This window comes from Aphanomyces invadans (assembly GCF_000520115.1).
Source record: "Aphanomyces invadans strain NJM9701 unplaced genomic scaffold supercont1.42, whole genome shotgun sequence".
Classification (NCBI taxonomy): Eukaryota; Oomycota; class Saprolegniomycetes; order Saprolegniales; family Verrucalvaceae; genus Aphanomyces; species Aphanomyces invadans.
The window spans coordinates 143380-169725 of record NW_008580187.1 but is presented as its reverse complement, the minus strand read 5'-3'; the positions used below and the strand labels follow the sequence as shown (position 1 = coordinate 169725).

Sequence of the window (26346 nt, the reverse complement as noted above, 5' to 3'; positions counted from 1 at the left end):
GCGTGTAGCATGAGCGAGTGGGTGGAAAGGCGAAACTGTAGCCGCGGGTACATCACCCGTTCGAGAACATAACAGAGCAAGCAACCGCCAAAAGCGAGGCCAATGAGGCAACCGAAGCGAGTTACGCTGCCGATTTCGAGCACACCACTGCGACACACGAGTTGGAAGTCCACAATGTCGATCGAGCACTCTCGATTGATCGTGATGCTGTGCTCGGGAGGCGATACCATGCTCCAAACGAATGTGGTCAGCCACACCAGGTTCGAACTCTTGTACGAGTACGAGTACGTAAACTGCTTGGTCAGGGGTGAAAACACATCGTTGATGATGTAGACGAGCCACGTCATTTCGCCGCAAGACATGAACGTGGTGACCCAGAATCGAGGCGGAGACACCATGTGCGTGACCACCGAATTTGAGGACAGAACCATGTCGAGTTTCGAGGTCGAAAGCAAGCAAATGGCGGTGATTCCTCGCAGGAAGACGAGCGGACGCCCGATCCAGACCATCCCCGCGACACGGTTGAATTCAATCATGTTCCAGAACTCAATGTACCCGCGCATGATGACAATATAGCACACGACGATGCATGCGACAAGCAACAGCACGATTGTGACGTACTGAATAGCCGTTCGAATGTAGTACGCCACATTCAGCGGTACTTCCAGCGTGTTTGTTGGTGTAGTTTGGAACGCCAGGGAGCCTGATATTGTCGTGATCGAGCCGATTTCGCCCTCCAGTTGTATGACTTCCCGCTTGCCATCGACCCAGTCCAACAGGTACAGCCATCCCCACAGCTCGTAGTTGGCTTCGACGGAGTCCAAGATGTTGACTCTGGACAAGGCCATAGTGTTGTTGGAGTTGAGTAGCGTTTGGATCACCGCCACCTGCAACTTGTCACGAACATCTCGCTTTGCGGCTTCGATAAGGTCCAGCATCCCATCCGACACAACCGACACCTGGTATAGCTGCAGCATGGGGTACAATCCCCGCAACGCCAACAAGCACGACGGTTTGTTTCGGTTCTCGCGCTGGCAGGTAGCCACGATATTTGCATCGGTGTAGCCTTTGTCAACCCATCGAGCCGCAACCATGGCTTTGGCGATGTTTTCAACGACTGGAGCTATTACATTCAAGATCGGGAGGCCACACACCCCAGCGACCGTGAAAAATTCGCCCACGTCGTACGCGGTTTGAGTAGGTGGCTCGCAAAAAATGTTGCCACCAGCCGTGCGAAAGCCATCCCATGCTTGGGGCTGCAGCGTCAATCGTGTCGTCCGGGGCACCTTGGTCAGGTTTGTCGCAGTGACGATATTCTCGATTAGCAGCAGTCTGGTGACCGTGAGCGTTAATTGTTGATGCAATACTTTGAGAGATGCCGGACATGGAATTCGCTTGACATCGATGCTGCCAAATGGACCAAGGGCACTTCGAGCTTGATTCAATCCAGGAGAAATTGGCGACGGCAAGTACCCCGCTTGCGCGATCGCTGACTCCAGCCCTGTTGTGGTATTCTGGAAAGCAAAGACCGGGCTTTGACGGATCAAAGAAAGGCCGCCCAGGAGCGACGTGTTGGTCGCGACCGCCTTCAAGTCGTTCGCAAACCCCCAGTACATTTTGAGCGTAACTTGATTTCCCGGTTGGAACGTCCCATTCGAGTTTTTGAGAGTGAGGGGGTACGAAATTCCAAACGCATTTCGAATGGAAAACGCTTCGACGATGCCGATCGTTTTGAAACTTTGCCACTGCGTTTGAAATGTCGTCAAGCCCTGGGCTGTCCAGTACTCGGCCTCCGCCGCCACTGATTTCATGTTGCCTTGGACACCAGCGAGCCAATCCTTTCCCGACACCGACGTTTCCAGATAAGAAAACACGGCGGTTTGTAAGGCACTGCCCCAACATTTGTTCAAGTTGATCCAGTCGGCATTGCGAAAAATTGCTTCCAGGTACACCGCCGCGTTTGCTTTGTTGTTGGCCAGGCAGCGGCGTTGTTTGTTGGCGGTGTTGGCCATCTCCCACCGCCGCTCGAAATCCACATAGCAGTACGGAGTGAAGATCCACGGCAGCTGACAGCCGTCCATATTTCGCAGCCCTTGAATCACCGACGGAAACGTACTCGCTTCGTCTTGAATACCGTTTCCGTACAAATAGGAGCTCTCCACCACACCAGATGTGCCATTGTATCGCACAAAGGTTTGGCCATCCTGCGGTTGGTCAAATTGTATGGCGGCGCCAGACTCGCGTTGCGTTTGGAGTCTGGCATTGAACCAGTTGCACACGAACGGCTGCGTTCCAGAGGTGTTGAAGCCTTCCCACCAGAAATCGTTGGACATTGTGGACTGCGTCAAGCCCAAAAACGTATAACTTGCCACGACTGTTGCCACGAGGTAGCCCAGCGCTGCCAACGCACTCAAGCGTAACCACTTGACTGGATTGGCGTGTGTTTTTGGCTCGTCCTGGCGATCGACGGCACACTTGGGTTTGAAATCAGCATGAGCAAACTCGAATTCATGTGGATTCGAGGCTGTGTTTTCCATGGGAATGACTCCCCACAGCTTCAGATCGAACAAGGTCTGGAGCAGCGGGAACATGCCAGACATGACACACGACACCTTGTCCAGACGCACGGTCGTGCTTGCGTGGCCACTGATCAAGTAGGCTTCGGTGGCGGCCGGAATGAGCAAGTGGTGCACCTTTCGACTGCTTTGCAAGCGCGACGACGTGAACGAGTACAAGACAGACAAGAGCAACGACGCCACCAAACACGAGCCATGGACAATGCACAGAGCGAGCAAGCGGTCGGGGCTGCCAATCGAGACACTGCCGCCAGTGCAAGCGGCGCGGGTCGCGGACGGCAAGGTGCAATTTTGCTGGATCATGGCGACGGGCGCACAGGGATTAGTGAATTCCCAAATTGCAATGATAAGCCAGGAAGCAATGCTGCTTAGTGGAGAGTACATCGTCGCATATCGACCAGTGAAGGGAAGCAAAACGTCCGTGATGGCGTACGAGACCCAGTTGGTCTCGCCGGCCAAAAGCAGGACGTCGAGCCAGGGCCGTGGCTCCAGGCGAAGTTGGGCAAACCCCCCAGGGGAAACAAAGTTGACATTGGCTGTGCTGAGAATGACCATGGCTGTCATGCCTCGAATGAGTAGAGATGGGCGGCCGATCCAGACGGACCCGACCACTCGGTTGAACACAAAGAGATTCGTGCCAGGAACGTCAAACTTGATCCACGTCCCCAACATGAGCATGAACGCAGCCACTGCCACCAACGCTGTGGTAATGTACACGATGATGTACCAAACGTAGTAGCAGGCGTTTTGCGGCAATTCGAGAGGGTTCGCCGGTAATCTGATGTACGCTTGAAAAGGCGACAAAGTCGAGTAGCTGCCAAAGTCGCCTTCGAACGTATACACTTCCCGTCGACCTTGAACCCAGTCATGCACGGCAACCCAGCCAAACACTGACCATGGATCATTCGGAGTTGTGGGGACCATGGGCTGCACCAAGAGCACGTCGGATCCGTTCTTGGTCGCGAATTGAATGAAGGTCAAGTTTAGTTTGGCCATGGCATCACCCAGTGCTGGAGGAACACTCGGGTGAGCTTGCTGTTGCTGGAGGCGGTGGTGGATCGAGGTGGCTGACTGCAACGTCAAAGTGCACAGCGCGCTTGTCGTAGGGCACAGGCTACAGGTAGCATACACATCGAACGATGGCACGACAGTCAGAGCAAACAGCGTCGAGAGCTTGGACAGTGTCACGGTGTTGGGGATTTGGCTCCCGCACGTATCTTCAAACGAAAACGACTGGACTGGAGCGGTTTGCGCAGTGCCAAAGATGCAAAATGGATTCCCGCCAAAGAAGAGCATGTTGTTGGGCGACGTTGTCCACGAGAATGGAATCGGGTCAACGGCAGGTTCTCGCTGGCTGTCGTACATCGCGGCCACGTCAGTGTTTTGAAGCATTGGGATCGCGTAGTTGTGGAAGTCGAGAGCACACCCGACAAGAGCCGACGGCGGATGAACGTATCGCATGTCAATCGATCCAAACGGACCGATCGAACTGCGGACTAAATTGATGGTTGGCGTGCGCCGAGGACCAACCATGATATACACATCCCAATCGAATGGCATGCGATCGATGCTGTTGGGCAGACCTCGTATGACGCTGCAGTAAAAGTACGCGCACGCGTACATGTTGTTGTATACGCCAAAGTTTGCTTTCGCCGTCGTCCACCCACTCGCCCCTCGGTTAAACTTTGGAATGTTCGTCACTTTGATGCTGTACGACAGGCCCATCGCGTTAGTGATGGCAATGGTTTCGTCCAACCCGATCTGGTTCGCATTGTACGGCTGCATTTTCCACATCGTGAACCCAGCCTGCTTCCACGCGGCGACTTCGTCGGCGACCGGCAACCATGTCCATGACTCGAGCACGGCCAACCAGGCGATTCCCGCCGCCGATGCCCGCAGAGGGCCAAATATCGTGGCATTCATGTCGCGGAACGAGTTGGATTGCATGACCTCGGAGTACAACGATTGGCGAAACAGTGTATCCATGTACATGACCGCATTCGTCGCTTCGGACGCTTCACACCGTTCTTGGCGACGCGCTGTGATGGCCATCCCGAACTTACGACCGAAATCCAACCAGCAATACGGCGTGGGAACGGCCAGCGCTGTGTCCAACGGCGACGACCGAATTAACGCGACGGCTTTCTCAAACGGCAGACTGCTGTAAACCGTCGCACGGGCGGATGTCGGGTTCATGTCGATGAACGTGCTGGACGAAGCGTACGACTTGGGCATGGCCACGCTCGAGTTGAATAAGAGGGGACCTTGCTTCGTCAGGTGGAGCTTCGAGTTGTATACGTCGGCGACGAACGTTTGGACCCCGGTCGAGTTGAACCCAGCCCAATAGTAGTCGTTCGCGGCGCTCCGCTGCATCGTGTAAATGTACCGCACGTTGAAACACAACGTGAGAATTAAGTAGACAAACCCGAAGGCCGACGACAGGCGACGCACCAGCGAGGTATGGGGCTTGGACAGAGTAGGTCCGTCGCCAGTTGGCACGACCCTCGTTTCCATGCTCAATCACGGTTGACGTGAATCGGAAAATTAAGTCGCCAAGGGCCCTCGAAACGGTTTACCCGTTGGAATTTTGCGGGCGGGGGCTCGGATGGGCCAAGTGTCTGTGCCCCACCCATCTCCGGTGCGCCGTGGCGTGTTGTGGACAAGAGTACCAGGGGGCGGCCGGGGGCATTTGGCTAGTGTTGGGGGGGATTGAGCCAGAGGTCGAAACACTTTACCAACCGTGTACAAGAGCAACCATCTTGTTCACGAATCGGTCGCCGGTCGTCGCCCACATTAGCTGCTTCGTTCCCGACTCTTTCTTTCTCACAGCCGTCCGAACGAAAAGGAGTCCAGGGAACGACAGGTGCATGGTGTTCACACCTTCCACATGCTGCATCCATGGCCTCCGCCACAAGCCGTGGTATCCGCCCGAATGCATCTTGTCCACGACAAAGGGTGTCGCAGGCTCGAGGCATCTACACACGGCTTGACGTCGACTTTGTGACTCATGGCCAATTTGATGTGCTCTTGCTCGCGAAGCGTCCGGTGGCCATTGTTGCAGGCGATCGCGTTGCGTTGGAGGTGCGACTCACGTGACAAACTGATCGATAGATCGCTCCGAAGGGGCGGCTTGCATGGACTTCACCCCCCCCCTAGATTCCACGCCAGGTGCGACGCCTTTTGACGACTGTATGACTGATGCTTGAGCTATTCGTGACAGCGCATTCTGTTTCGTCTTCTTCTTGGCCGCAGTGGTTGCCGCGACGGCATTGTGGATCATTCTGTCAACGCTAGGTGACCGCAGTAGACCTCGTCGTAACCTGTCGCCGCCGTTTCCACGAGGGTCTTGATCGTGAAAGCAAAATTGAATCCACGGATTCACAGAGTTGCATGTTTAGGCACGGATTTCGTTTCAAGAGATCGCGACGAGAGTGTACCTGGCAGCCAGGCAGGGGCAACGAGCATGCGACTGCAAATGTTTCGGTGATGTCTACTTGCTTGGACCGAGCAAGAGGAAGCACTCGTCCAAACGGCATAACGCTCGTCTCCATCGCTAGTCGGGCTTGTTCAAGCCCAAAAGACAACGATGGCTAGGTCATACAATAGGAGGGGGCGAGATCCCCAGCGACCCCATGGGGCGGCTGTGTGGTTTTACACTCCGAAAGTAAGCGAATCTCGTGTGGATTCCACGAAAGGACGGCTCGACAAGCGTCCAAGGCAACCAACATGAAGAAAATTTAGTTCGACTACCAGCATGAGCACCGTCCCAACAACCCATCAACAAATTCTCTCGCGAGTTGGCCGCTGGATACGGCGTCCTGGACACCAACGATGCCATGGTTGGTTTCAAATCCAGCCATGGCACTGCTTCTCACTAAAAGCACCGAGGAGGGGGAGGGGTGAAAGACAACGGTACGTTGATCGTTCTGTTCGAGTCGGTCCTTCCTGCGAAACTTCGGGTCTAGGCTGCGCCATGACTGCGAAACGTTTACGCTGAGGTAGACCCCTCGACCTTTCCAACATCGACGAGACAACTGGGGAGATGTAAAATGACATGTGCATAGGTATAAACGGCCCAAGAGTCGACATTGCTACAGCAGAAACGGTGCCTGGCGCATGCCACGTGACTAGGCCATGTCGCGGTGGCAATTCCACTGGGTAGCCTCGACATCATGGCCAAACACACCGACACCAACATGGAGGATTCATTTTCGTGTTGGTGATGAGGACATTTAAAGCACTTTGCAAGAGTTGTCGCTGCCGACCTCTCGACGAAATCATTCAAAAAGTGGAATCGCATGCAGCGCGGTCGGGTGCATGTGTTCATCGCGTTGGCGCTTGCGGACGGTGGCGACGTCGACGGAATAGATGCGCCACATTTTGATGTCGAGCATGTATATGCAGTGTTGGTGCTCGACGGCGACGATCCCTGCTATCACTGCTGACGCTCGATCGAGGTAGTACACGTTCGCGTGAATCCAGTCGGCGCGATGGAAGAGGTGGTTGGCGGCCGAGTACAAATACAGCGATGGCGTGATGCCCGTGTCGACCGACGGACGCACGACGCGTTCCACGGCGTAGCACACAATCGTGGCGCCGCACGCGACGGCAATCAAGCTCATGAATCGAATGTACGAACCGACTTGGACGACGCCGGCATGGCACACGACTTGCAAGTCGACTACGATCACCTCGCACACCCGGTCCAACGTGACTGTGTGCGTCGTCGGTTGCACAAACGTCCAAATTCCAGACACAACCCACGCGAGCATGCTGCTCTTGGATGCGTACTGCGCCGTGTACGACGTCGTTACGATCGACAGCGTGTCGTTGATGATGTAGACAAGCCATGTGAGTTCTCCAGCAGCCATGAACGTCATGCCCCAAAACTCGGGGGGCTCGGCAAATATCGACGCACACCCCACGGCGCGGTCCACAATCAAATTGGACGTCGAGAGAAGGGCGATCGCGGCCAGGCCCCGTAACAACGCCAAGGGACGGCCGACCCAGACGACGCCAGCGACGCGATTGAAAAGCAGCATGTTGTACCCCTCGATGTTGCCCCGACTTGACACGATCACCATGCACACGGCGCATGCGACGCAGCACAGCACGAACGACACGTACTGAACGAGGCACCGAATGTAGAACGAAGCGTTGGCAGGAATCTCCATCGCATTCACGTGTCCACGGATCTGAGGGGTGTAGCCCGAGAGAAGCACAGTTGGTCGGGACGGCGGCATGGCATCCCCTTGGAACGCCACGACTTCCCGGGTGCCTTGGACCCAGTCCAGTAGATATAACCACCCGTAAAACTGGTAGTCGCGATCGGTGGCGTTCATAATGGTGGTCGTGGCTACATGGATCGCTCCGTCGATGCCTTGCACAAACTGCGACAACTGAACGGTGCCAACGACGGGCTGGGCCGCCGACGCAAGGCCATGGATCGTCGTCCGCTGCTCCGACGTTAAATGGCTTTGAAGAAACGTGCACGTGTGATTTAGCATGTCCAGACACTGCCGGCGGCTGACCACTTCCCTCGAGCACACTGCCGTCACATCGTTGGCGGTGGTGGCGTTGGGTGGCATTTGCATGGCCCATGCTGCCAGCGTTGTGTACGGCTGGGTGTAGATCCGATCGACCGTTTGGTATGGGCACGCGCCTTCCATGGTGAACATCGAGTACATGGAATCAAACGGCTGGGCGACCACAACGTCGCACAAAATGTTGCCTGCCACGATGACTACGTCGTCCCAAGCGGTCGGAAGCGCGTCGTAGCCGGTCCGTTGAGGCGCTGCAGCGTAGTCTTGTTGCGCCGCCACACTTGTCGTCAAGACTTTGCGCAAAATGCCCATCGTGGCTTGGACGGCAGTGCGCAGTTGGTCTGGAACAGGAATCCGCTTCATGTCGATCGATCCAAACGGGCCAAACATAGATTCGATCGCCACGAAGCCACGGCCGAGGACGTGCAACGACGCGTTGCCGAGGTACACGCTGCGCAACGACATGTTGGCGTACGCGAATGCACTGCTCTGTCGAATCAGCGACAGCCCGCCGACGCCGGACGTGTTGGATGCGACGGCCCATAGATCACAGGCGAGGCCCCAGTACATCTTGAACGTAGTCTCGACTCCCAGCTGAAACGATCCATTCATGTGCTTGAGCGTGAGTGGATACAAGATCCCGACAGCGTTCTGGACCGAGAACGACTCGACGGCGCCGAGGGCTTTGAAGTTTTGCCACTGGGGCAAGTAATGCTCGATGCCGTGATCATGCCAGACCTGGACTTCGCCCCCGACCGATGCCGCATTGCGCTGCACCGTCGCGATCCACCGCTGGCCGGCGTCGAACGTTCGCAAATACGCAAACAGACCGGTTTCCAGCGCTGCGCCCCAACACCGCGTCAAGTCGTTCCAATTCGCGTTGCGCAACACGGCGGCCATGTACACAGCGCCATTGTCCACGTCGTTTTGTTGGCATCGCAATTGCCGCGCGGCAGTCACCGCCATCTCCCACGACCGCTCGAAATCGACATAACAGTACGGGGAAAATATCCACGGCACCGCACAGCCATCCATGCGTCGCAGACCTTGAACGACGCTGGCCAAGTTGGCGCCGACGTGATGCTGAAGCGCCGATGCATACAGCGGTGGCACGGACAGCGTCGTATCGGTCGTGTTGTACGTGTTGATGGGGTCGCCGTGCGTCGGAGACGTCAGCGTAAACGGCATCGGACCCGACCCCGCAACGTATTGAAGGTGCACGTTGTACCAGTTGGACATGAACATGAGGGTCCCCGTCGCGTTGAACGACGACCACAGGAAATCGTTTGAAAACGAGTTCTTGGACAACGTGAGGTAGCTCAAGCTGCCCATGACCGTCACAATCACGTAAGTGAAGCCGACGAAAGAACGTAGTCGCAGCCGCGCGAACCTTGACGTGGCCTCGACATCGTTCGTGCCGAAAGGCCGCCGAAGGGACGCCATCGTGGTCGCTTGCAACGGTGGCACTTGAAAGGTGGTCGGGGCAAAGGTGTACACGCCGCGGTGGAAGGCGGACGGGTGGTAGAAAAGCCACAGCTTGACATCAAACAAGTGTGTGCCAAGAGGAAGCATCCCTGCCATGACGCACCCGACACCGTCGAGCTCCCACGTCGCGGAAGTTGCGTGGGTGGTGGCGTTTTCCAGGTGCACGACGGCCACCGCCGGCAAGATCAAGTTGGGGATCGAATTCACGGATGGCGGCGTGCTGGCCAAGACCTGAATTTTCGTGGACTGCCGGCGAGAAAGCCACAGCCCACTCAACACGTACAAGACAACGCAGCCGCCACATTGAAACACCAAACTCACGAGAAATCGATGAAATTTCCCCACGGAAACGGCACCTGTTTCGCACGCCATGTCGTAACTCAGCACACGAATCGTGCACTGTCGGTCGATCGTGATTGTGGCTTCCACGGGGAGCGCAACGTCCCCGACGACAAAGGCCAGCCATGTCAACAGCACGCTGGTCGGAGCCACGACTTTGCTCACGGCAGGAGATACGACAGGTAGCAGCACGTCGCTCAGAACAAATGTGGTCCACGTGGCTTCGCCAGCAAGAATTCCAGTGTACAGCAGCGATCGTGGGGCGCGTTCAAAGCTGGTCAGCGTCGCTCGTGTCGTGAATTCGAGCGATGCCGTGCTAAGGATCATGACGGCCGTGAGGCCGCGCAAGACAAGAATGGGGCGCCCGATCCAGATCGACCCAACCACCCGACTAAACTGAAACAAGTTGACGTCGGTCGGTCGGACGTAGCCTTCTCGCGACGACATTCCACGGGCAACAAAGACAAGCATCGCCACCATGGCCATCAACGCTGTCGAGTACATCGTGAGCAGCCACACGTACCAGCACGCTTGTTGAGGCAGCTCGAGCGCGTTGGCAGCGAGAGGCAGCGCGTCGTGCCGCGGCGACATCATGGTGTACGTGCCTTCGTCGCCTTGGAGCGAAAACACTTCGCGGTGGCCAGTGAGCCAGTCGTAGATGGCGACCCACCCAAACAGCGACCACGGATCAGCCTTGGCAATCAAGGGCTGCTCGAGCCACACCAGCGTCGACGTGTTGGGAATGCTGGCCATTTGAACGAGCGTCAAGTTGAGTGCCGTCACAGCATTCCACTGCCGCGCTGTCATGCTTGGGCCGACGTACCCCTCGAACAGCGTCTGTGTGGCGTTGACGAAGCTCTCACAGCGCTGTGTGGACGAGGTGCTGAGATTGCACGCGCCCAACACGGTGGTCCTTTCGGACGGCCCTGCCGCTTGCAGCGCAAACAAAACACTGTTGAGTTGGAGCGTCGATTCGAGCGGCTTCTGGACTTGGCACACGTCGTAAAATCCAAACGAGTCCTGGATGAACGGCCGGGGTTCATAGAATTGGCACAGGGGGTTGCCGCCTGTGTAGAGCAAGCCCCGCCAGGACCACGGGATGGGCCGAACGACTTCGAAAAGTGTGGAGCTGCTGTTTTCAACCACGCCGTGTTGCCGCACGTGGTGAAACAGCGTCGTTTGGAACGCTTCAAAGTACGCGACGAGGTCAGGGGGCAGCGGCACCATGAACAAGTCCATCGAACCGAACGGCCCTACGTGCGTGCGTACGAGATCGATGTTGGGTGTGCGCGAAGGCCCCATCATGACGTCGACGTCGTACGAGTATCCCATGTTGTTGAGCGAGTTGGGAGCCGCCCGCACCAAGCTGCACCCGCCGTGATAGCACAAATTGAAGTCGTTCCATGGCCCGATGGACGCTATTGCGGTTGTCCATTGCGATAGCCCACGGCCGAGGAACTCGGCGTGGTTGATCTTGACCTGCTGGACCATATTCATCGCATTCACGATCGTGACTGTGTCTTGCATGCCGTGTTGGTACAAGTTTTGCGCCTGGCACACGTACGTCGTGACCCCGTGGGCCTGCCAAAACGCAACTTCCAACTCGATCGAGCCCCACTTGAACTGGTGCAAGTCGTCGAGCCATTGGAGTCCCACGGGCCACTGGCTCACTGCGTCCAGCACAGACACTTGGATGGCTGACGCGAGTTTGGATGCATTGACGCCGCCCGGGATGTTGCGCAGCGACGGTTCCAAGTACACGGCGCCGTTGGCGCGGAAATGTTCGTGGCATCGCATCTGGCGCTTCTCCGTATGGGCCATCTCGAATGTGCGGTTCAAGTCGACCCAACAATACTGCGTAAATGCAATGAGGCTGTCGACGGTGGTCGCGCGGCGCAACGACTCGATCACTCGATGCAGGGGCTGCGGCGACAGGACCAACTGCCGCGGGCTCGCGGGGTTGGTGTCCATGTAAACAGAGCCTTGGTACGTTTTTTGCACTGCGACGCCGCTCAAGAGCACATCCCATGCCGTGCCAAACACAACGGCCGAGTTGAATGCGTCTCCGACAAACGTTTGGCTCGTCAAGTTGAAGTCGCTCCAGAGGTAATCGTTGGTCAAGTTGCATGCGACCAAACTCAGGTACACAACACTGCATGCCGACGACAACACTAAGTACACCCATGGCAGGACGAGGATCGCTGCAGTCGAGCGCCATCGCGGCGGCAACATGGCCACTGGCAACGTGCCCTTGTCGACTTGCGACCCCCGCCGGACCACATCACCAGGTACGTCCATCTTGGCTGTCGATGCCACCACCGACGGGTGTGTAACTGAACGACGGCGTAACTCCTAACCGTGCGAGCCGCCGCCAAGGCGCAAATTTTGGTCATGCGCCGGTGCGGAACCAGCGAGGATGGGCGACCCCTTTGCCCGCAGAGCGTCGAGAGGGGTGCAGGGGCAGCTGCGGGGTCCCCCGTCGAGTGTACGAGTGTACGACCGTCGAATGATGGAATGAGGTCGCAGCGCACGACCCTGATAGCGACCGTGAGACTGACCAAGCGTGTGGGCATGAGCTCGTGCCAGCCGTGGAAACCCCCAGGCCATGACACAGTTCCGTCGGGACATACGTACGGGCGAGCTTGGTTCTCGCCAGTTTGCAGGAGGCAGTAGTCGTTCGCGAGGGGCATTCAACACGTTGACGGGTGTCCGCCGCGCGTTTTGCCCGACCGAACGAGTGCTGCGAGGAGCTTGCGTTGCCGTCAGCTTCGGCAATTTTGCCTGCGCTGACGCGACCGGATCAAAGGCAACGACACAGCCATGTCCTTGCCATTTGCTTGGAGCGCATGCTTCTCGTGCACGCGTTGAACTTGGAGTCCCCACAGTCAAGGTGTCGCAACGGTTCAGGGAGTCCACCGATCGATCGATCAGCACCACATCCGCATCGACATGCAAATCGAGGATGGCATCGTTGTCGTCGCCTGGAACGCTGTGGCAAGTGCTCACGTCGTGAGGCTAGCCCCTCGTGGTGGTGGATAGTTTGGGGGGTTCGGTGATGGTTAGCGGCGACGAGGGGGGGAGTTCTGACTCGGCAGAAGAAGGCGAGCACTTCCACAGCCCCGAGCGAGATGTGGGGCAGAGTTTTGGTCACGGGAGGTTGAGAACGTCGAGTCATGGCAGGGTGCTTGCAAGGGGGTGCTTTGTCGCCGCTGGTGCCATGTCCAAAAACGAACATGCGGGGGATGACGAAGTCGGGTTTCTCGTGGTTTCAGTCGGCTTTGTGGCGGTGCACATCGCCCAACTTATCGTACAACTGGTTTTGTTGGAGCCGTTCAGGTCGGGCACCACGACCGACGCGTTGGTCCATGGCGGTGATTCAAGCATGGGCTGAAGCAGCGCCCACAATATCTCATCGGCAGGCATGCCACGATGCCTTGGACACAATTCAAAACGATCCGCGGCGACAGCACGATGTGCGGGAAAGCTCCCGCATCGTTTGAAACATTGCTGAACCTGATGTGCCGACGAACCAACCGTCGGGACACAGTTGGACGTTCATGCGGGCGAGAACGTCCAAGAAGGGTTCGGGCACGCCGTGTGCACTTGCTTCTTCCACACGCGTGTGCTCACACCTGCAGCCACGTAAGCTGTGCTCGTCTGCCCCCGTCCATAGCCCCCTCATCCGGCTGGCTCTAGTCCGACGGCCTGGTGGCTGCGATGGCAAGGCTGGGATGTGCGGTCGGCATCGACATGCGTCCCATGTGCCTTGAATGTGCAACCACATGGGCGGGCCAGCTAGTGATCGACACTGTAGTTGTGTCGAAAGAGCTTGAGTTACCTGTAAGGCGGCGCGTGAACGAGTCGAGACCAAGCGGTGCCCCACCTGCTTTCCTCGACTCTTCCTTGCGTTGTAGGATGTCTTTTGTCTCGGTCGCCTCTGGCACGAGGGACGTCGGCACCTTGGGGCCCCCTGGTCAAAGGATGTATCGGGTGCAAGTTCTCAGTCGAGCTGCAGCTGCCAACGGCAACGGGGGAGGGAGGGCTCACCAGCAAGCGCGGACGCTACAGCCACTCTTCGGGTGAATTCCTTCTCTCGGGGCGACAGGACCACGTTGGCAGCGCGCCAATGCGTCGCTGGTTGAGATCACAATGTCTTGACGTGTTGCATAGAGTCCCCGCGATCGCGCTGGGAACGGTTCCACAGATCAGGGCATACACCCACATGGCACCACCCCGTAGCGTCCGTGAGATCGTGCACCGTCGTCGTAGAGAGGACCAAGTAGCATGGCCAGTTGGGTCCACGTCCTCAGGTTGTTCGTTGGGATCTGCGAGGGGGGGAGGCAGCGGTCGGTGGGGGTGGCCCGCCCGATTCTGTCTTGCCCAAGACTATCCATGCAAGGGAAAGGAGTAGTCAGCAACCTGTCGACCACGGGTTCGATGGCCGTCGAGACCGATCTTGGCCTCGCCTGCGTCAACGACAGATTCGATTACAGGCGCCAAGAGACATCACAACGTGGTCGTGCGGCTGACGTGATGCAAACGTCGATCTTATGCGGTGGCCATGGACCGCGCGATCTTTTGTGAAACAGGCCAGGAGAGCCGGAGGCGCTGCCGTCGCCGAACTGCACGCCCATCATGCGCAGCTGTTCTTGTTGATGTCGGGGGGCCACGGCCGCCTCAAGTTGGTTCGAGGGATCGTTCAACCTGGACGCCACTCGTGCCCAGTCTCTGGTTTTCGCCCGTGATCCAACAATTTGGGCACAGATCGCCTTTCGCCCCTGCCTGAACGCGGAACACGACGCCCACCAGCTTCATCGCTGCCGCTGGGGGGTGATGTGGGCTGCCACCTGATAATGATCCCGCCTCATGGCGACGAACCTTCCGGCAAAGTAGCTGGAGGGGTTGCCCCGGTAGTGGGACAGCAGAGTAGGACATTCCTCGAGTCCATTCGAAGTGGACGCCTGGCCCCCGAGAAGTGCTGGTTTCGGCAGTCCGTGCGGTTGCTGTAGGGGACGATAGCCTCGCGGGCTGTGTGGCTAGAAGCATCCGCGGGAAAAGGCCACCGAGGCACGTGAGTTCGTGTCTCTGTCGTGGCCTTTTGAGATCGGGAGCCTCGTTGGCCTGGCTACGGTCGTGATGTGGTTGCATGCCGCGCACATCTTCGTCGCCTTTGTGAACATCAACATCAACTTGGTGTTTTTCTGAAGCAATGCATGAAGTCCAGCCTGCCCGAGGCATCAGTAGCACTACTATGACAGCGCGCATCGTGGCGCCCATGGGGCTTTCGTCCGGCCCTTTCATCGCGCGGCTCCGAGCACGTACTATGAACGTGAACCCACCGTGACGGATTTGTGCATCCCATGACGTGGATGGAGCATGTCTGCCGAGATGCCACGTACGATCAGAACTGACCCGAGTGGCCTTTCCAAGTCACCCACCACTTTGGAGTCGTGGCCTGTCTGTCACAACTCGATTTTCGATCACGACGTGAAATGAATGGCCATCACAGCGGCGCCTATGCCTGGCCGGGTGCGCCATGGCTGGACGAACATGCCTGGATGAATACCCTGGCGACGTCGCCAGCGCCCTCCTGGTCCTCCGATGACAGCGCGATGCCCATGGCCATGTATAGTGACATCTCGTCGCCCATGCAAACGTACCCAGACCCCACGCCCGTGCCGTGGATGTCTCCGGACGCCAACCATACCATTGCGACCCCGCCACCAGCCCAAAAATGCGGCTACCGCACCGGCAAATGCTTCAACCTACGCGTGCTCAAGCGCAATGGCAAGTACCATAAATTGTGCGACGAGCACCGTGAACGCGCCAACTGGAACCAAAAGAAACTCGACCACAAGAAGCGCCTGCGCCGCGGCTCGAACGCCCTCTTCTCGTGCAGCGACTCAACCCACCACGCGATCGACGACTGCCGTCGCAACTCGCCCAGGTCGCCCACGACATTTGCATTGGACTTGGACGACCCGCTCGTGTTTGGATTCGACGAAGCGCAGTTCTTTTGCGAACTCATGGCGTCCCATCCCCTCCCGCCGACGGGAGAGCCACACAACCCAATGGCCGAGGACACCGAGGAAAATGACCAAGGCGGGACGACACTATGTCAACCCTTTCCTCGGGCCGTCGACTGCGTTGGCAGCATCGCAGACGCTGCGCTGCCGTCGTCAGGGGAAGCTCTCGCCCACGACGAAGTCTTTCATTTTGTCCAGGCGCTGCTTGTCTAGTTGGTGAAAGTCATGTGTGTGTGCGCGCGTGTTGTCCAGGGTAGTGTAACTTAGATGTAACTTATGAAGTCCATGCGGCCAACAACGTGTTGGAAGGGGTGGAAGGACGAGCGGGGAATGCCGACGGGACATCCTTCCGATCTCGGCGACGATGCGCCGTGAAGTCGCCCCGTGATGACAATTCTGAGCACGAGCGGCGTGGACGGCAGCCAGCCACGGTCGTGGGGAACTTTGACGTGTCGTTGCAGGGGCATGGACCTGCTCGAGTTCACAGTCGAGGACACTCGTCACGCCTATTCTTTACGACCGTCCATCTTTTTGTGAACGAAGCTCGACGGACGCACCTGGCTGGCACACGTAGTTGAACCGACGCGGCTTTGACTGTTACCCCTACCGATCGCGCCACGACGCTCTGGATAAAGGACTCGCGCGTGCACTCCATGTCGACCACCGGTTTCGCCATCTTCTCGAGCCGGAGAGTCATGCGTGTTGGATGCACGAAAAAGCGCAAGCTGCCTGTGGGTTGCTACAAAGCTCAACTTGAACATGTTTTTGCGGCGCGGAGGTTGTGTTCATGCAGTCGATCGTTTTGTAGAGCTGTCGATATCTCCTTCATCTCCCTTGGCACTGACGCCGTCCCGAGCCACCCCGAGCTGCCGCGCGTCACCCTCGCGCGGCGGCGACGCAACCACGAGAGAATCCGTGTAGTCAGTACAAGACCATCATTCCGTCCTGTGCACAAGTAGCTCAGTTCCTGTATTCTCCAACATGGCGTTTTCAAGCGCACGCTGCGTAAAAGCGTGCAACTGCGATTGTAGTCGGGGCCGCCTGGATACTTGGACGGTGGCAGTCGCGGCGGTGCCTCGCCGACAGCAGAGCAGCGTGCCGAGCGCCCGACATGGTGTCCTCGCGAAACAGACAGAGTGATGGTGGTGTCCTATCGAAACGGACGGACGAGGACGTACGAAATACTCACACCGTACAGGCCGTCGTACGTTCGAATGTACGATGGCCACAACAGTTCCGCGGTGGCGATGGAGAAGGCGGCGCTGTACGACGGCCTGGCCAAGCAACTGGCGGACCTCCACGCGTCGATCGCCCGGATGGAGGGAAACGTGGAACGCGCCATGGACGTGAGCAAGAAGACCCATCGAATGAGCCACGCGTTTCTCGGCGTGTACGTGCTGTTCCTGGTTGGAAGGATGGGCTTGACAAGGTCTCCGTCGTGCTCGTAGAGTTCAAAGTGGCGCTAAACCACACACAACGGCTCGACAAACGATGACCGTCGACGCTATTTACAACGAAGTGACGAAGAAGTACAAGAAGAGCGTGAGTTTTCAGCCCTAGGCGTGTGCGCGCTCCCACGCGGCCTCGCAACACGTCGCATCCACGTCCTCTGCCATGGATTCCCATTGCCGAGAGTATCGATCGAACGTGCAAAAGGCCGTCGCCACTACCGTGCTACGGACGCTCCGTCCAAGTTGTCCTGCGTTGTAGTTGTTTTCGTTCAGTGCTGTAGGCAACGATGGCCTCACAACTCGGCGGCTTCGTACGTAGTCGTCGTCGATGTGCCCTTGCTCCTACATAACCCAGCACGGCATGCTCATGTCGTTGACGTCCCGATGACTCGAATGAGTTGATTCTGATGCCCATCATTCGCCGACCAATGTTTGGGTGGATCCAGGTTGAAGCCAGGGCGCGTCTGGGTAGAGAGGCGGACGGGCCTTGAAGAAGCCACGAGGGGCCACCTTGTCAAAAAGTCCTACGATTGTAGCCCCGTTCGAATCTGTCACGATCACTCACTCTTGGGTGCGGCGACACTTTGCATGAACGGGCGGCGCACCACTGCACGAGTATGGCGATCGCCGACGATTCCTCCCCCCCTCCCGAGTCGCAACGCTGGCTTGGCAGGCACAAGGGCCAGGCAACGAGGGCGACAGTGCCTACCTTGTCGAGCCCCTTCGCGTCGTCGTGCGACGCGGGCAGGGAAAAACAACCTAGCGGGTGCATACACGGGCACCGGTGTGTCAAAGGACGTGTGAATTCGTCACCCATGCGACACGTGTGTCGGCAGCGCTCGGGACAACTGCGCGCCCGTGATGTTTGGCCAGCTCGGCGGGCGCGCACCACCAAGACCCGACTAGGACATGACAGTTGTTTCCGTGGTGGTGATGATGCTTTTGCTGCAAACAAGCTGGCGCGGTCACGTTTGATGCGAACTGCGTCGACGTTGCCCGCACGGCGCGACTGCGATGCCGAGGCAGCCGTCGAGAGCAGCATGCTGTGGCGGGTCTTCCGCGGCACGTCGTCGTGCATGTGTCCCCTCCTTAAACACGTTTGCATGTGACGACATTTCATTCAATGCTACGACGTCGCCAGCATCGCGGCGCCAACGTTGGTTTACGTGTGGTCGAGCGCCATGTAGAAATCGCCGGCGGGGTCGTCCTGCACACTCGAGTCGCGTTGTCGCACGATCGCCAACACCGCCAGGACAGACGCGACAATAACGCCGGCCGCGGCAAAACCAACCGACGTCCACTCGACCGATGCGATCGAGGCGCGGGCGAGGGCCGATAACATCGTCGTGGTTTTGGTCGTGTCATAGTACGCTTTGGCTTTTTGGCACCAGTGGTTGGGAGCAGCGAAGTCGGCGGCCGAGCATGTCCATGGGTGGATAGCTCCCCACGCAATCACAGGGGTCGCCACTTGGGTGCATTTGACGGTCCCGCCGACCGTCGAACACTGCGTCTTGGTAGGGGGTGCCGGGGACGTTCCAAGACTGGCCACGACTGCCTTGCACGCTGACTCGGACGCTTGCCACACGCATCCGTTGCCGTTCGTCGACAGGCACTGAATGTTGCCGGTGGGGGTGCGTCGAACGGGGGTAAAAATGCCACCGACGCACTCCCACGACCTCGGCGCCAGCGCCTTTCGCGACAGCTCGCACCAGTGGTTGGCAGTCCCGTAGCCAGGGTCGCCCCACTCGACTTGGTGCATCGCGCCACACGCAACGGGGTCGATCGATGCAGCGGGGGCGCGTGTGTCGACGAGGGCCTGGCAGTCTTCTGCACTCGATTGCCACAGGCAGTCGTGGTGGTTGGACGACATGCACTCGACTTCGCCGGTGGTCGGGTTGACGCGGACGGGTGTCGAGACGTTGGGGACGCATGTCCATGCGGTCGGCGCCGTCGGGCGGACGAGTGTGCGGTACGCCCGAGCACACCAATGGGTCGGGGAATCGTACCCAGTGACACCCCACTCCTTCAAGTGGTCCGTCCCGCACACGAGGGGATTCTCGGCCAACGGGTCGATTTGCTGGGCGTATTTGACGGCGACGCACTCTTCATGGTTGGTTTGCCATGCGCAGTCGTGGTGATTCGTGCTGAGGCACTCGACGTTGCCCGCCGTGTTGATTCGGATGGGGGAATTGATGCCCATGACGCAGAGCCAGGGGGAGGTCGTAGCGGCGCTGCCTCCCTGTTGAGGCGTTGCCAGCGCAATGGTCGCGACGACCGCCGCTGCGATCGCACTAGTGCGAGCCATGCCAAGTTGAAAAGTGAACCGGCGTCCTCGTGATACATCCATCGTGTCTCTGGCAGGAGAAACGGCGCGTTCATGTTCGACGTGGAAGATGTCAGAAGATCGAACAACACGATGGCGTCGCACGCCGTGCTCTAGAACGGCGCCGTCCAACGTCCTGAATACGCGCTGTGTGTGTGTGGGCGATCGTGGCGCTCGACCGAGCTCTCCTTTGGCAAAAGGGGACTACCCATGGCCGACCGACCAGCGCGTCGCTCGTTTGCAAACGCCATCTACATCACACGACGCTGGAATTCGAACATATCGCGCCTTTGGCATCGGCTTTCAATGGTCGAAACGGTAGTGCTGCGGTGGAGATATCAAGGCTTGACCAGGTCGACGTTTTAGCGCCGAAGCCGACGATGTTGTTGTCCACAGTGGGGCGACACTCCGTCCGTCGTACGGCGCGTCGCAACGGTAGAGTACTCGGCACTTGTTTAGTCGCGTTTGAAGGCGCTTCCTGGACGTGCTGCCTTTGCGCAGAGTTGGGCCATCGACCATCGAATCAAGAGACCGTAAAGCACGACGGAATGCCACACTAGACAAGTCGATCGATCAAGACATTGTGGACCGAGTCCATTCATGGCGCCGTTTGCGATTCACGGCATATGCCGGGCTCACAGTCGCACGTACGTAGGAATTGCAGGAGCGCCGACGCCGTGATGTCCATTTGCGTCGACGTAAAGCTCGACAACAAGTTGTTCACGATATGCAGCACGATCACTTGAAACAGGGACCCGGTGTGGAGGTACTGGAGCCCGTAAAAGAAGCCGATTTGAACGCCGAGGCACGTTTGAATCGCAACGTAGAGCACGGAAAACTTGGCATGCATCAAATTGACCAAGTGCGTGCATCCAAACACGATGCTGACGCACAACGCGGCTGCCTTTGGGTGGTTGGGAACTCTACAAGAACGAGATGACGACGGAATGGGACGAGAACCACTCGCACACCGATTCGAAAGCACGTGAAAGGCCACCCCTCGAAACACGAGCTCTTCTTTGATCGGAGACAGCACGAGAATCTCGAGAATGTGCGATCGCTGGAGCTCGTGGGTCGCGCTTGTGCCGTCGACGCTGTAATAGTTGCCCCAGCTCCAAATCCACTCGTTCGTGTGGCGCTGATAGCTCCAGACGGCAAGAAACCCCACGACTTGGTACACGATCCATGCAATCGCGAGCGACGACAACGAGAATGGATATAGCCCAAGCCTAGATGCATCGACGACGTGGGAACAACTAGGCTCGAGGTGGACGCTATGTACCGACGGATCCACGCTCGCAACGAAGGCTGGTGAAAGTTTGATGCGGACCGACGCAGGACGTAGAGGCACACAAACGTGGCATCCCACAAGCTTTCGCATACGCTGGATGTCGTCGAAGTAGACAGGACGACCTGGATGGCGGCGGCCGCGCAAGATCGACAAACTAGCGACAAGATCATAGCGAAGAATGTTTCACCCATGAATGCAATCAATTCGACCCACGCCACGGCAGCAGCCAGCAACGAGTCCTGCAGCTTTCTCCTAGCACCTGCAACGCTCGCTGAGTGGTGGGGGTCGACTTTGGTCGACCAAGTACTCTACCTTCACAGTGCACCAACGAGGACCCCTCCGTTGGAGCAATCAGAGCTATCAATCCATTCTCCAATACATCGACCGGTGGAAGCAGCGCATGTGCGTCGCCATGGGCCTCCGCCGCGCCAGCATGGTTGTCGGGTGCGTCAAGCTGCATCTGTAAGAGGTATTCACGATATCGGTGGTATTTTTCAGATAATTCGAAATCGCCGAAAAAGTATCGTCGAATATTGGCTAAATCCAAATATCCACAAAAGTGGCCCCTTCAACACCATAGTATCACAGTCCTCTCAGCACTAAAAATTATGCCACGATAGACTTTGAATATGTATTGATATACCTTGAGCTAAATTAAGTTCTGAAAACAGGTATCGTTGAAATGCAATAACAGCCTTCAAATTATGACAAGTGCGTAGAATCTCGATTGGCATTGTGTACTTGTATTTCCTCTCTTTCATAATTTAATAGGATTGCTGGACAAGAATCATTTTATAAAGGAATAAAATGCTGACCTCTTGAGCGATTCAACCAAACTTGGTTCGGCAACACGCGCCGAGGTCTTCGACAACATCGATGCGTACGTCAGGAAGGCGTGCCCGCACAGCCGAACGAAGAAGAGTGTCTGGACATTTTGAGACTGCTTGTCGCGATGGTATGGAAAATGGAGTGCAGGGTTTCTTCTCATCTAAAAAGTTCAATTCACACGAAATCGGTTCAAATCACAAATCTGGAAAAATGCGATTCCATAGGCTCAAATTTTGAAAGTATTGGTTCTGAAAGTAGAAGAGTTATTCCCAAAGAATGTTCGTCGAAGTCATAGCACAATTTAGTGTGCCAAACGAACAAGTCTTTATACTTCACACGTGTTGTTAATCTTACGCAGCGAGACCTCCATTTGATATGATGTCGAAGGTGTACGTGGTTCGACACCTTGCGGATGTAGTAGTTTTTACATCAAGGAAGCCCAAATAAAATATGATATTTTATGCTTTGAATTCTGTGAACGATTTTCGCGCTGAACAAACATCGTTAGAACTTCGCTCATGAATTGCATATTCACAACGTCGTACAAGAGCCATCGGGTGTTAGAACTAGCGATTTGACAGCTTCCATACGGCATTGTACGGAGCGGAGTCGCTTGTAGAATTGGCTCGGTGTCACTTGGTCAATCAAGTCGCGTAGAGAAAGAAGGTCCGTTCGGATCTTACGCATAGTTGCAACCAACATGATCAGTGCTTAATCGCTTGATAGATGTGGCGAAATGAACAATGACGAGGACCAAACTTGAGTACTGCTAAGATTAGAATCCTGCAACCGTTCTCTATGAATACATGCCAAGCAGCTCAACCGACACTTGAGAAGGCAGCCCTTCCTTGACGCATGAGCGTGCGAACCATCGGAGCTTACGGGGCCGCAGATCTCGAGGAGCTGAAGGCATTGCTACCTCGGTACATCAAAGTCCACAAGTCCGTTACAAAGTGCAATCATGAGCATCACGATGAGCCTGATGCCTGGCACAACCATGAAATGACACGTGAAGACACGAAATGTGCTTCTAGGTGCTGTCATGACGTCAACGTCAACGAGCAAGCTTTTCAGTATTGCCAAGCACAGTATCTTTTCCGACAGTGTCACTACTCTCGAGTTACAATTGTCACTCAAAACGGAGCGCACAGACATGAACGACCACTGACTCGACTCGATCACCGCGCCTAGCAAAGGTACTTGACAGATTTACTTATCTGCATATCCTCACTCCAGGCATAGGTGTTGCAGCTCATGAAATCCAGACTTCAGGACCGGATTGAAGAGAACCCAATGAGAAAACCTGCTGAGCTCTTTCGATTTATTGAAGCTGAGTGGAGGCAAGGTCAGTTTGGACGCATGGATGATACGCCATGTCCAACACCTGTTGAAGTCGCCAACGCATCCAAACGTTTGAGGGCGTCGATTCTGGGCCATGTGGATACAGACGGTGCGTTTTGTGCTATCTTGTTGAAGTTGCAGCAGTCAGAATTAGCGGCTGGAATGTGTTCGAAAGACCCCCTCGTATTTGGTGTGCCGATGAGAGAACACAGATATGCCCTTGGTGATGGTTCCGTGTGCTTGTTGTCTATTCAAACTCTGAAACTTCGTTAGGACTAACCAGCCGCTCGTTGCTGCAACGCTACTGTCGCGTTGTCACAGACAACCCTGGTATTCGCGTGGTCGTTCACATGGATACAACGTTCAACTTGAACATGCCTGGATATCCTGTTTTTGTCCTTGGATACTCTGACTTTGGAGGGTGCTTTCATGCCATTTGTATTGCCATCACTTCCCAGCGTACGGCTGACGACGTCTCTTGGCTGCTGAGTTCGCTCAAAACTGCCTTTCAAGTCTACTGCGCTCACCAGTTCGCTCCCCCGTTTGTAATGGGTGATGCCGATGTTGATCAATTCAATGGTGTGCAAGACCAATTTGGCGAATCAACGAAGTACATCATGTGCTTATTCCATGTGATGAAAAGGTAGAGCGTTTGAGATATCATACCACTCGGTCAATACCTTTCACACGACAATGCAGTGTAGAGATTATGCCGTCAACTACAAGTTGACATGGTCTGAATGGGACGATTATTCAAGGGATATCTACTTCTTACACACCACGCACGACCGTGTTCACCTCGACAGTGCTGCCCGCATTGTCGAAGCTAAGTGGAGAGAAAGGTCGCAGCGTGTGAGAAAGTTCATGCTGAAATTTTTCCTCCTGTGGATGCCCGCTCCGATTATGCCAGGTGCACCACCCAACGATACAGAAAACCGGTTTTGGAGGTGGCAAACGTTTCACACGGATCAAGGCGCTGCAACCACAATCAACCCCAATGAGCAATTCAACGCTGTTATCAAGAAGGTACTGCTACGTTCAATGCTATCTAACGGGCAACATGATATTAGGAACTTGAACATCAGCGCCTGAAGTTGGTCACTTGATTCAAGCTCTTACCCGCATACTGCATGAAGAGTCTGAGCGTGACAGTCAATCGTGGACGGAGCCACGCGTGACAAGACGGCTGTTGCAACACTACAACTTACAGAAGAAGAACGAATCATTCGAAGTGCAATCGAAACCCTCAAGATGATCCAGCAACTTGGACAGTACGCCATCACAACGCGGAAGCTGACATCGAGGGCAATCGACAACTGCAAGAGCCTCCTCGCACCAATCACTTGCTGTTGACATACCTCAACCGCAACGTGCACCTCTTGGAGCTGCTCGATCAACCTGATGGTGAGTAATCATTAAAGTCTGTTACCTGGAAAACTCAATGACTCATAGGTGGCTGGACAGTTGACATCGAACGCTGAAGGTGTAATTGCAGATTTTGGGTTCGTTTTGGAATTTGCGTGCATGTAATCGCTGTCGCCGATTCAACTGGGCGACTACTACCTAGTATGCCGAAGAAAGCCCGCAAGCTTGTCAATTGAAGCGTTCGAGGAGGTCATCGAGGCGGGCGTACACGACACGAGCGTGCACTGCTACGAGGTGTAGGTCGCCCAGTTGTTGGAATGCAGCAGCCATTTGATCAAGTCGCCGGGGATCCTGAGCAGGTTGAAGAAGAAGAGCGACCTCAAGCACGTCGAATTCAAAACAACATTTTCGCGGCTCCAGCAACTATAGTAGAAGAAGCTATTATACAATATTCGTAATTGTGAAGGAACTACACGATTCGTCTTAGGCTTAGTAGTTGGACAGTACTCGATACATCTATCAGCTTAATTGGAGGAGGCCTCGCTTGGCGAGTCGTAGAAGAAGCATTTGAATAACTTTTTGTAAATTGAGAAATTGCATTGCCTTTTGTGGAACAGTCAGTTTTTGGAAATCTACAGCAATTAGCTCATTAGACCTCGTGTTCAATTACTCAGGTCTTTGTCAGTGATTTCGATGTCAAGTGGATATTAGTACATATCTGGAATAAAATCAAATAAATGCAATTGGATTGGATAAAATCCGATTATCGCAGTGAATGACGATGAGTACGACCAACTGCTCAAAGACCGAGTCAATGAAGAATAAACCATATCGAAAACAATATGACAAACCTATTCCGCATATACAGTGGTTATACTTAAAAGTATAACCACTTAGTGCCTTCTGCTATAGAATTCAGACAAATGGGTGGCAAAAATGGAATTTCGAGGTGGTGTCATCGCCAGGGAGAATTATCGTCTATATAGCGTGTTTTAAACATGACTACATCAACTGATGCAAATACCTATCCCAAATACCTATCCCCAAAAGTACATCGTTTGGTGGGCCCATGATACTTCAAATGTTCCGTACTCCGGTGATGTCCATGTAAAAACACTCAAAACAAACCTACCGTATCGATGAAAAACATATGCTTTTTGTGAAAGACCAAATGATCAGTTTGACAATCGACAACGACTTCATTCAATCGCAGAAATATTTCTATATTAAATGAACAAATACATTAATTTTTGTCAATCCTTCAATCGATGATCACTTTCCACGTTCTGACTTGAAACTAAGTCATTGAACAAGAGGTCTATTGTCAAGGGAGATGTGTTAGTGGTGTTAACCGGATATACTACTAACTTAATATTGTTAATATATGCCTTCTCGCTTTATCCGGCTGAAAGAGCTCACTCGGGGGGGGGTGGTTTTTGATTTTTCTGAAAAGTCGCGCACGGGTGTTTCAACCGGAACGCGGGTCCCCTCATGCGGACATTCCTTCTTTCCAAGTGCGCGTGCCTGGGTTGAATCCGCCGGAAAGTATAGCGGATGCCCGGAATCGAACCGGGGACCTTCGGGTTTTACAAGACAGACGCTCTAACCACTGAGCTAATTGGGAACTTTTCTATTGACCTCGCTTACAGCATTCAACCAGAAACGTACCCGTCTTACTTGACCCCATGTCGATCGACCACCCCCTTTCCACCGACGCCACACCTCGCTTGCTTCGCGCGCCCACTGATGTAGCTTCTGGTGACCTAATCCAAGGCCCC

The 26346-nt window shown here is 55.6% G+C and overlaps 7 protein-coding genes and 1 pseudogene across 10 annotated transcripts; 4 read left to right on the top strand and 4 right to left on the bottom strand.

Moving 5' to 3' along the window:
• Positions 1-121: 121 nt before the first annotated feature.
• On the bottom strand, positions 122-5090 carry H310_12711 (hypothetical protein; the record flags this gene model as incomplete). The annotated part of the gene is made up of 2 exons (XM_008879896.1): positions 122-147; positions 269-5090. 2 exons carry the CDS (start codon positions 5088-5090, stop codon positions 122-124), a joined length of 4848 nt encoding a protein of 1615 aa, XP_008878118.1.
• Positions 5091-6853: 1763 nt separating this feature from the next.
• Positions 6854-12241, bottom strand: H310_12710 (hypothetical protein; the record flags this gene model as incomplete). Its single annotated transcript, XM_008879895.1, has 1 exon — positions 6854-12241. The coding sequence occupies one exon, from the start codon at positions 12239-12241 to the stop codon at positions 6854-6856; it is 5388 nt and encodes a 1795-aa protein (XP_008878117.1).
• Positions 12242-15555: 3314 nt separating this feature from the next.
• H310_12709 (hypothetical protein) lies at positions 15556-16182 on the top strand (the record flags this gene model as incomplete). The annotated part of the gene is made up of 1 exon (XM_008879894.1): positions 15556-16182. The coding sequence occupies one exon, from the start codon at positions 15556-15558 to the stop codon at positions 16180-16182; it is 627 nt and encodes a 208-aa protein (XP_008878116.1).
• An 857-nt stretch (positions 16183-17039) lies between these two features.
• H310_12708 (hypothetical protein) lies at positions 17040-17877 on the top strand. Its single transcript, XM_008879893.1, has 2 exons — positions 17040-17359; positions 17418-17877. Exons 1-2 carry the CDS (start codon positions 17109-17111, stop codon positions 17527-17529), a joined length of 363 nt encoding a protein of 120 aa, XP_008878115.1. The 5' UTR covers positions 17040-17108; the 3' UTR covers positions 17530-17877.
• A 641-nt stretch (positions 17878-18518) lies between these two features.
• Positions 18519-19776, top strand: H310_12707 (hypothetical protein). The gene has a single exon (XM_008879892.1). It carries the CDS (start codon positions 19408-19410, stop codon positions 19756-19758), a length of 351 nt encoding a protein of 116 aa, XP_008878114.1. The 5' UTR covers positions 18519-19407; the 3' UTR covers positions 19759-19776.
• A 58-nt stretch (positions 19777-19834) lies between these two features.
• Positions 19835-21521, bottom strand: H310_12706 (hypothetical protein). 3 transcript variants are annotated; one of them, XM_008879889.1, is made up of 5 exons: positions 21347-21521; positions 21026-21293; positions 20715-20972; positions 20395-20666; positions 20001-20299 (listed from the first exon to the last, which is right to left on the bottom strand). In XM_008879889.1, exons 1-5 carry the CDS (start codon positions 21492-21494, stop codon positions 20199-20201), a joined length of 1047 nt encoding a protein of 348 aa, XP_008878111.1. In that variant the 5' UTR covers positions 21495-21521; the 3' UTR covers positions 20001-20198. The 3 variants fall into 3 exon arrangements, with proteins under 3 accessions (XP_008878112.1, XP_008878111.1, XP_008878113.1); XM_008879890.1 differs by having other exon boundaries at positions 19835-20666; XM_008879891.1 differs by having other exon boundaries at positions 20001-20972.
• A 2585-nt stretch (positions 21522-24106) lies between these two features.
• Positions 24107-24997, top strand: H310_12705 (hypothetical protein; the record flags this gene model as incomplete). Its single annotated transcript, XM_008879888.1, has 2 exons — positions 24107-24229; positions 24869-24997. 2 exons carry the CDS (start codon positions 24107-24109, stop codon positions 24995-24997), a joined length of 252 nt encoding a protein of 83 aa, XP_008878110.1.
• Positions 24998-26116: 1119 nt separating this feature from the next.
• Positions 26117-26192, bottom strand: H310_12704 (annotated as a pseudogene). Its single transcript has one exon. The product of its transcript is annotated as a tRNA-OTHER (tRNA).
• Between the last annotated feature and the right edge of the window lie 154 nt (positions 26193-26346).